Below are 9,891 nucleotides of genomic sequence, written 5' to 3'. Positions count from 1 at the left end.
TCTTCCAGATTCTCTGTTCTCTGCCATTCGTCTTCCTTGTCCTCCCACCGGTAACTCTGACCTTTTCCTTCCAGGCCCCGCATGCAGCCCGGGGACCGGTGTACTTGCTTCCTTCTCTATGGCGTTGTTCTGACCCGTGTGTTACTGTTCATTCCTGTCCCCAAATCCCCTGGCAAGGCCCTGGGCCATGCCTGTGCCTTCCCTTGGAATGCCCATCTTCTCCCGACCAGCTCAAGCTCGAGGCATTCTTCCCGGCTTCGGTCATGCTCCGCGCTCCCAAGCACAAGGGCCCATCAATCACCTGCATCTAAAGCAGGCTGGAACAGCAGCACGGCCACCCCACCTCAGGTACAGGACTCACCCCCTCGCTGCCAATCCTGCCCTCGCTCAGCTCTGTGGGTCCTCTCCTAAGGCTTTCAGTGTGGGGGGCAGCGCCTCACCTGCTCAGCTTTTAGCACCTGCTCCCGCTTTCCCTTAGGGATTCAGGTTTGACACTTTCAAGCAGTTTGCTCTGGGTGACTTCACAAACTCCTGGCTCACGTCCTCGTTCCTGACCCGTCCATTCGCTGAGCTCCTCCCACGCGCACAGTGAGGTGGTTCATACACAGCACGGCTTTGACCTCAAACCCAGCAGCATTGTGGTCCTGCCTGTTCCTTTACTAGGAAATTTGAACTTAGCTGTACGTTTGCAGTTTTTCCGTAACAGAAAGTTGGGGAAAGTGGGTGTCTGTTGGACTAAAGGACAGCTATGGGCCCTCTCTGCTTGAAGTTCTACCTGGGGCTCCCCCACCCTTCACCCCAGTGCCAGGAGCGGTCTTGGCTCAGCATAACCAAGTGCCTTGCTTCGAGTGACACCTAATCCCCCTCACAGCGGGACACGGAGAAGGTCCTTGATCTGGGAGGCATCTGCTCTCAACGCTGACTTCATGCTCTGGCAGAGAGCGGGCCCGCCAGTGCCACCGTGAAGCTGGAGACAGCAACAGAGGGGAGCAGCTCGGGAGGGAGCGGCCGGGCTCTGGGGAGGGGAGTCCGGCCGCTCTCCTTTACTGCCTCCCAGTCAGAGAGCATTCTTGAGACACCCTATGGTTTTGTCTCCAACTCATCCAGGAATAAAGGTAGCTCTGTGCCCTGCTGTGGGGATTAACTCTAGCCAGGCAAGGGCTGAAGGAACAAGGGTGCCCCCTGTTCCCAAAAAGGCGGCTAATAATATACTGATAAGTCATCTGTTCCGCCCCCCCCCCCCCGCCCAATTGGAGGACAGATTCCACACGGGCAGAGCGTTAGCTTAGCCCCTTCACACGGTAAGAGGTTGTCTCCTTTAAGGTTTCTCTCTCCTTGGACGTCTCTTTAAAATATTCATATTATGTGTGTCCTTCCCCCCCCCCCCCCCCTTCATCTCAATAAACAGATAGTCACTATAATTTAGTCCAGGTCATCAAGAAAACCAGTCATGCTATACTGTGACACAAGCAAGACTTCAGACACAGGAGGAGATTTAAATGTCCACGATGTGCCCTACACGGCGCCTAGCATGGTGTGTCTGACAGTTTAAGATCCCGCTGAATGCACACTGTAGCCTGGGAGGCAGGTGCCTCATCCCCATTTTACAGGTGGGAACATGGAGGCTCAGAGGAGGCCAAAGCCCTGCCCCCCAAGCAATTTACAAGGGGTTCTTCCCTCTCCTGAAAACACGTTTCCAGAGGACCGGATCTTTGGATTCCTGATGTCTAGTTTTTAAGCTGTTTTCTGCGCTGGAGGTTGTTCTTGTCCCTTCTTCTGTCTTCCTGGGCGTTTCTTCTGGAGAGCGGAGTCCTTCTCCACCTTGGATCCTCTCCCTTCCGGCCTTGGGTGAGCCCAAGGCCCCTCCTTCCATGTCCTCACATGCAGACAGAGCTTGGTTAGCAAATGGCCTGTGTAACCGTTCGGGTGACACTTCAGATCCTACAACCACGAACGTGATGGAGAGAAGGGAGAGAGGCCGGTGATTCTGGAAAAGCTGGGGTCGGAGGCCGATGATATTTCCAAGCTGGTGCCGAACGTGGCCATGTGACAAGTGCTCTTTTACAAGGCACTCAGAGGAATCCTGTACTGACTATGTCCCCTCCATTTCCTGGGTATGGATATGGTTGGACAGAGAGATGGGTACACGGGTGACTAAAAAACGGAAACCCCAAAGTCCCACACAGTCCCTCCCAGTCAGTCTCGGTGTTTGAGAAGGAACAGCAAGGACCACCCCCAGCATGGCCTGCCCTGCCTACCCACGACCGTCTCACTGCTGCTCGGCCCCTGGGCCTTGCTAACACCCCTGCTCCCAGGGGACACGATCCTAACCAGGCCTCCAGAGGAGATGGCCAGCCGACAGCATAGCGGTTTGGACTGACGAGCAGACAGGACAGGCTGCAGGGAGACCACTGTATTTGGGGGCATGGATGGAGACCAGGAGCGCCAATGCTCTTTCCCTGCATGAGGAGGGCGTCCTAGTCCAAACTGGAAGAGAAGGGGCAGGGAAAGGGGCGCCTGGGGGACTCAGTTGGTGAAACGTCTGCCTTCGGCTCAGGTCATGATCCCGGGGTCCTGGGATCGAGCCCCACATCGGGCTCCCTGCTCAGTGGGAAGCCTGCTTCTCCCTCTCCCACTCCCCCTGCTTGTGTTCTCTCTCTCTTGCTCACTCTCTCTCTCTCAAATAAATAAATAAATAAAATCTTTAAGGAAAAAAAAAAGAAGGGGCAGGGAAACACAGCCATCCCAGCAGGCTGGAGGGGCATGCCGGCGGGGTAGCAACTTTCTGGCCCAGTAGTCGCTCACAAATGTGTTACTACGATCTGAAATTGCCTAAATTTTGAACACCACTGATTCACCATTTAGAGTGTATACTATTCAGAGTAAGGCTACCCTTCATTTCCTTTGTATCTTCTCGAAGCGCCCCACGCAGGGACCAGCATCCACTGGGTGTTTCATCAGCGTCCCTCCATCCGGGGACTGCGGCCCCGCTCCCCCTTCCCTGCCCCCACGCCTCTCTGCGCAGCCTCCTTGCCTGCGCTTGGGATGGGAGGGTCGTCAGGGCGCAGCTCCTGTTCTCGAGTGGGAACGCTGACCCACAGCTCTAGCTACAGTTAATCACAGGATGCCTACCCGGCCACCCGCCCAAGGGCGTGGCCAAGGAAAAAGGCGGGGGGGGGGCAAACAAAAAAGTCGAACGAGAATGGGTGAAAGCCTCAAATCCACCGTTACTCTGGTCTTGAGGTTTTATGTTTCCAGTCTTTGGAAAACAGCCACAGGTGTCAGACAGCCCCCTGCGGGCTCCCCCTGCGGGCCCCAGTGCTCCCCCCCGCCCCCACCCGGGCCGGCAGCTGGTCCTCCCCGATTGGTAATACATCCTAACACAGCCGGCCCTCACGCAGCTGTCGCGGAGAACCCTGGCTGCCGGAATAGCTCCCTGGCAGTCGTGCACTTGTTGGTCCTCCTGGGGCTTCAAGGAGGATTAAGTTAATAATGACACTAGTAACACAGAAAGTTACACAGTAAACGGGGAGCAGGAGGAGGTGTTACTATTATCAGTGTTGTTGTTGTTGCTATTGTTCCTGGCATAGTTGTACACGCACACAACCCTGTGCTGGGACGACAGTCTTGCTCACCATCCGCAGGGGATTTTAGCCTTTCCTCCTGGGTTGCATCCACGGTGCCGTGTGCGGGACGGACCGAGCTCTGTGCCCGCGGCCGGACTCGCACTGACTGCGAAGCCCCAGCCGCCCGCAGGATCAGGCCCTCGGCAGCCAGACAGCTGCTGCTCCCAGCACGGCAAGTGAGGCGGTGCCAGCCCCAAGTCCAGAGAAAGGCATCTCAAACTTCCCACTTCTACAGCTGGAAAATGGTTACGGATCCTGCTCATTTCTATATATACCTTTCCCTTGGCAACGACCAAAAAACGTGAGGAAGGAGCTGCTTCTCAGCTTGTGGTGTCGGTCACTCTCTTTCCAAATATAGAGAAGGAATGAGCCAGTGGGGTTGCAGGGGGGCCTATAAAAGCCCCGGCGGCCGCAGCCCCTCTGTAGCTCCCTCTCTCCTGGGCGGAGGTAAGTCACAGCGCCCGTCTCGTGTTTTCCGTCTCTGTGCTTCAGAGGACAGCGGCTCGGTGGGGCCGGGCACGCGGTGTGTGGCCCTGCCTGGCTTTGGTAAGGATCACTTAGATGTGAGGCTGGATCTCTCTGGCCCAAATGGCCATCCCCCTCTGCCTCCAGCACCCCACCGAGGTAGGGGTCCTTCAGGCCCTCCTGCCACCTCCCCACACTCCCTATGACCTCGTCTTTGGGTGCCCGCTTGGGTAGGATCCGTCTGCGCATGCCATGGACCGAGGCCTGTCCACCGTGGCCTGCTGTTCTCCCTTGGCCGCTCTGACCCATGCAGAGGGCCGGGGAGGGGGGCACTCCGTGCCTTCCCCTGCCCTCTCCTCCGCCCCACCAGGGCTGTGTGCCTCTCCAGCACCCCGTCCCCTCAAGACCACGCTGGCTGTGCGACAGTGACCACTGTCAGAGACATCTCTCTGTCCACCGAAGACTAGGAGACCTGACCCTGGCTGGAACCCCAAGGTTCTTCTCGGGGATTCTGACCTTACTGCCCAGTACTGGGCAGTCATGGGAGGCACTGCCGGTTGGAGCCAGATGTGGGGGCAGCTGGGGTTTTCCTGCCTTAGTGGCTTCCCTGTGGGTCGTGTCCCATTTGCTCCTCCAGCTTGCGTCTGGGGCAAGACTCTTCTTAAGTGATCAGCCTTGGTCCTTATGTAGTTATCCCAGCAAGAGCTGCTCAAAGCTGAACCGGACACTCCCCCATGTCCTGACTCTGCCTTTTGCCTATTTATTGCAGGTCTGATTTTTCCACAGGTGCTGTTTTGTGCTGCCTTCCTGTGGGTGTGACCATTCAGGTGAGAAAGCTGATCAGGTCCCTGGGCTGTTGGAAGTCTCCAGGTCATCCCAGGTTCCCCATTCCTCCCACCTCCCAATGGCCTTGAGGGTGCGGAGTCTGAGAGAGCTCCGACAAGCACAATTTTGGTGGAAGAGGAAACTTCCAGACCAATGCTGGCATCCGATGCTGCTTCCAGTCTGAGCCACTAAAGGAAGCCAAAGCTGGTTTCCTTGTGTGAGGAGGTAGCCACCTTGAATCTGAAGGGTCCAAAAATTCCTTAGCTATTTGCACCTTAGCACACTCTCTTTGAAGAACGGTTATTTTTTTATAATGTTTACTTGTAAAGCTTTTCTCTGCAACCGCTGAGTTTTGCAGACCAGGAAAGTGAGGTCCCGGGAGCTGCACTCACCCCTGGGGGCCCTTCACGGTCAGATCCAAACCTTGGATCACTTGTGCTCTGTGCCCTTTGCGAAGAAAAGCCACGGGGCAAATAGGTGTACATGTGATTTTTGCAGCACTTGGGTCCCGCGGGTGGAGCCCCGGGGGATGGAGGGTGGCCCGGCTCCTGGACCTCTGCTCACGGGGTGCCGCGGGCAGGCGGAGCGGGCAGGGCATCACCTGCCCATCTGCCTTCCAGCGGCACCATGAGTAGCGACACTGAGATGGAAGTGTTCGGCATCGCCGCTCCTTTCCTCCGCAAGTCGGAAAAGGAGAGGATCGAGGCTCAGAACCAGCCCTTTGACGCCAAGACCTACTGCTTTGTGGTCGACTCAAAGGAGGAATACGCCAAGGGGAGAATTAAGAGTAGCCAGGATGGGAAGGTCACGGTGGAAACCGAAGACAACCGGGTAAGCCTCTTGCATGCCCTGTGCAGGCCCCCGGGGCCCTCTGTCTGCCCGGCAGGGTCCCCAAGTCTGTGCACCTGCCCACCCCTGCCACTTCCAGAGGTGGCTCTGGCACCTGGATGCCTCGCATGGCTTCTCTGCCTTGGCTTCCCAGGTGCCCTCAGAGACAGCAGAGTGAAAGTTGGCCTCGGGTTGAAGGGTAGAAGGACAACCCGGTTGTGGCCGCTCTTTGCCAATGTTCATGTCACTTTTCGGCATTGCAAGGGTGTGGGGCTTCCCAACAGTGAGAAGACATCCTTCAGTAAAAGACTCTCCTTTGATAGCCTGGGTTTCCCTACTTCTTCTAGCAGTAGCCGTCTAGCTGAGGAAGTAAGGGAAAGTGAGTAAGGGATCCTAGTGGACCACAGTCTCCATGTGAAATGGCAGCCTCCCTATTTCATAAAGGCCATGAGCAGTGTAGCCTACTATGTTCTGTCCCAGAACACGGTAGTGAAATCCTGGACTTCACTAGCTTCTGAAATCGAGACCAGAAGAATCTGGAAATGTTCTGAGAAAAGTTTAAAAAATATTAAAAGAAGAAAAAGGAAAATCTGAAGGAGGAGGGCATAGTGTCATTGGGTTGGGTGTGAAGAAAGCAGGCAGTGAGATTCGCCCTTCGAGGCCACCACCCCCTGAGGCTCCCAGAGGGGGGCTCTCTGTACATGTCAGATGTCGGGGCTGAGAGTGGGTTTGCAAAGCAGCAGGGAAGGGGGAAGCTAGGCGGTCTAGACCCTTCACAAGAAGGGCTTGTTGCGGGGCGCCTGGGTGGCTCAGTCGTTAAGCGTCTGCCTTCGGCTCAGGTCGTGATCCCAGGGTCCTGGGATCGAGCCCCACATCGGGCTCCCTGCACCGCGGGGAAGCCTGCTTCTCCCTCTCCTACTCCCCCTGCTTGTGTTCCCTCTCTCGCTATGTCTCTCTCTGTCAAATAAATAAATAAAATCTTTAAAAAAAAAAAAAAAGAAGGGCTTGTTGCATGGGGCGGTTTAAGTGAATCCTGCTTGAAGGCAGGAGAAGGCAGGTTTCCCACCCACCTTGCCCAGAGATGGGAGCGCTGTAGAGAGAAAAGGGTTAAATCCCTGAGTGACAGAGACAATCACACGCTCCGGGTACCCCTGTGAGCCGCCCCCGGCCCGTCTTCTTCCGCTGTCCAAAGGTCCTTCTCCCCAGGGCTTGCCCCTTGGGATCCGGGCTCTTCGTGGGAGACAAATAAAAAAACGAAAACAAGGGCAAGACGCACAGAGGACATGAGGTAGTCACTGTACCTCTCCCCACTCAGACCTTGGTGGTCAAACCAGAGGACGTGTATGCGATGAACCCCCCCAAGTTCGACCGGATCGAGGACATGGCCATGCTGACGCACCTGAACGAGCCAGCCGTGCTGTACAACCTCAAAGACCGCTACACGTCCTGGATGATCTACGTCAGTGCCTAGGGTCCCTGGGGCGGTCGGGGCAGTGGGCTGGAGATGTGGGTGACCAGGGTGTGACACAGCTGTTGAACAGAAGAGGGGAGACTGGAGGAAAAGGAGGAGGAGGGGAGGAGAAAGGCAGGGGGTAAGGGAGGAAGGTGGGATTAGGAAGAAGAGAGGCTGGGAGCAGGGAGCAGGGAGCAGGGCAGGAGAGCCAGCCGAGGGCTGGGGCTGGGCAGGGTCACTTGCTAGTCGCAGGAGGGCCGGCCGGTCCCCTCTGCGTCTCTGTGTCTCATCTCTAAAGAGAAACCCATCCCTCCCTTACAAGTTTAGTGTAAAGAGACAGAATAACAGCGGCAGAGAGCTTTACACTCGCACACGCGCATGCGGTTTTTCCACTCCCACAGACCTACTCGGGCCTCTTCTGCGTCACCGTGAACCCCTACAAGTGGCTGCCAGTGTACAACCCCGAGGTGGTGGAAGGCTACCGAGGCAAGAAGCGCCAGGAGGCCCCGCCCCACATCTTCTCCATCTCCGACAACGCCTATCAGTTCATGCTGACGGGTGAGTCTCTGGGAGGGGGAATGCCATGGAGGGGCCCCCACACAAAGGGAGGAGGGGAGGGGTAGTTAAAGAGGCTGGAAGAGGCCAGATCTTTTAGGGATGGCAGGCTCTGCTAGGAAGTTTGGATTAAACACAAGCATAGATTAAACCGTATGAAACCGACATTTTGGGGGGGGCGAAGAGGAAGATTTAACAGTTGCACATAGTTCAACCTGGTGGGATGAAAAGCCGCTGGTTGGTTCAAAGCAGAGGCTTCACGTCTGAGTGTCGCTGTCAAGAAGGAGGCTCTTCCAGCCGCCCCCAGGACCACACAAAATGCTATAGGGAGGAGGCCTGGCGTAGCGAACCGTGACTGCTTGACAAGGGGCAGAGGGCTGGGGAAGCTCTTCATATTGCTGTCAACTCTGTTTCATTTTTTTCCTTTGGCAGATCGTGAGAACCAGTCCATTCTGATCACGTAAGTATCCAAGACCTAGAGCAGCTTCGTAGCTATGGCTCTTTGTCTCCAAGGCAGGAGCCTAAGGCACCGTTTGCTCTGTTCTGTTAATTAGAAAGTAGGGGCGCCTGGGTGTCTGTCTTCAGCTCAGGTCATGATCCCAGGGTCCTGGGGTCGAGCCCCGCTTCGGGCTCCCTACTCAGTGGGGAGCCTGCTTCTCCCTCTGCCTCTGCCCCTGCTTGTGTTCCCTCTCTTCAAATAAATAAATAAAATCTTTAAAAAAACTAAAAAAGTACTTAGAGCAGGGGCGCCTGGGTGACTCCGTTGGTGAAGCGTCCAACTCTTGATTGCTGCTCAGGTCCTGGTCTCAGGGTCGTGAGATCAAGCCCCTCGTCAGGCTCCACACTCAGCGGGGAGCCTGCTTGAGATTCTCTCTCTCCCTCTCCCTCTGCCCCTCCTCCCCTTGCACTCTCTCTCTCTCTCTTTAAAAAAAAAGAAAAGTACTTAGAGCAGAGTCTGTGATGAAAAGACGGAGATGGGGATGCACACACAGGAGGGTATATATAAGGTCTCGAAAACTGGAATCACCCACGGTCAGGGCAGCTCAGCTGTGATGAGGCTTCCCTTGGGCCTCAGCCTCTCCAAGTAGTTTCTCACATTTGCCTGGTAGGGGTGTGTCTGCTGTGGCTTGTATGTCCAGGCCTCTGTGTGACATCTTGGGGAGGCTGTTCACACTAACAGGACACTTTTCTCTCTCCCTCTCTCTTTCGATCACTCCAAATAGTGGAGAATCCGGGGCAGGAAAGACTGTGAACACCAAACGGGTCATCCAGTACTTTGCAACAATTGCAGCCACTGGAGACCTCGCCAAGAAGAAGGACTCTAAAATGAAGGTACAGGGGAGGGAAAGGCTTGCTGTGTTAACTTCACAGCGAGGGGCGAGGGCAGGCAAGGATTTGAAGTCCTAAGAGACCCAATTACTGCAGACAACCCAGGGTGTGGTTGATCTTCCAGGACCAGATCCTGTGACTTTCTAAAAAAGCAAGGCTCGAAGGCTTAACTAAGGAAGGTCATTTTGGGAGAAGCTCAGAGAGCTTGTTCTTTTAGGGCAGAATCACATGTACCAACTTAAGAGAATTGTAGCAATACTCACTTTTCAAAACAGAGCGGTTACGACCCATAAGAAATGAATGCAGATACCCGAACTCGCTGGAGAAAAGCAAGGCATTTTGAAGCATTAAGGGAATTTTACATCAAGACACCCAAGTACACCCATATGTCACAAAATAGCGGAAGCGTTTCAGCTGAGCGACGCGGAGGATTTGGTTGAGACTTGTCCTGGAAAGCCAGGGGGACGGAGACAGGCTCTGCCATGGGCTTCCAGGCAGCAAGGGCGGGTAGGCGGGCAGAGCTGGGGAGCATTCCCAGTGTCACTTGCGGCTGCTTCCTCCCCTGATGTCTTGCCTTAGGGGACACTGGAAGACCAAATCATCAGTGCCAACCCATTGCTGGAGGCCTTCGGGAACGCCAAGACCGTGAGGAATGACAATTCCTCCCGCTTTGTGAGTCTGAGTTCAGTTCCGCTGGGGTTTCTCGGGCCCTTAGGACAGGCGAGTTTCCTGTCCTCACGGAGGCTACAGAGGCTATGGGCTGGGGGTAGGTTGAAAAGTGAGTAGTGCTACAATTCTCTTAACTAAGGA

General features: G+C 55.4%; 1 protein-coding gene across 1 annotated transcript in view; it reads left to right on the top strand.

Moving 5' to 3' along the window:
* The first annotated feature begins 5,543 nt into the window (after nt 1–5,543).
* Nucleotides 5,544–9,891, top strand: part of LOC110584475 (myosin-3) — a 20,751-nt gene continuing 16,403 nt past the window's right edge. The window contains exons 1-6 of the mRNA XM_044921863.1: nt 5,544–5,747; nt 7,060–7,203; nt 7,599–7,755; nt 8,185–8,212; nt 8,976–9,084; nt 9,661–9,753. Coding sequence (XP_044777798.1) covers nt 5,544–5,747; nt 7,060–7,203; nt 7,599–7,755; nt 8,185–8,212; nt 8,976–9,084; nt 9,661–9,753 — 735 coding nt within the window. The remainder of the gene's footprint in view (nt 5,748–7,059; nt 7,204–7,598; nt 7,756–8,184; nt 8,213–8,975; nt 9,085–9,660; nt 9,754–9,891) is intronic.

Source organism: Neomonachus schauinslandi, chromosome 15 (assembly GCF_002201575.2).
Source record: "Neomonachus schauinslandi chromosome 15, ASM220157v2, whole genome shotgun sequence".
NCBI lineage: Eukaryota > Metazoa > Chordata > Mammalia > Carnivora > Phocidae > Neomonachus > Neomonachus schauinslandi.
This window is presented reverse-complemented; position numbering and strand designations above follow the sequence as displayed.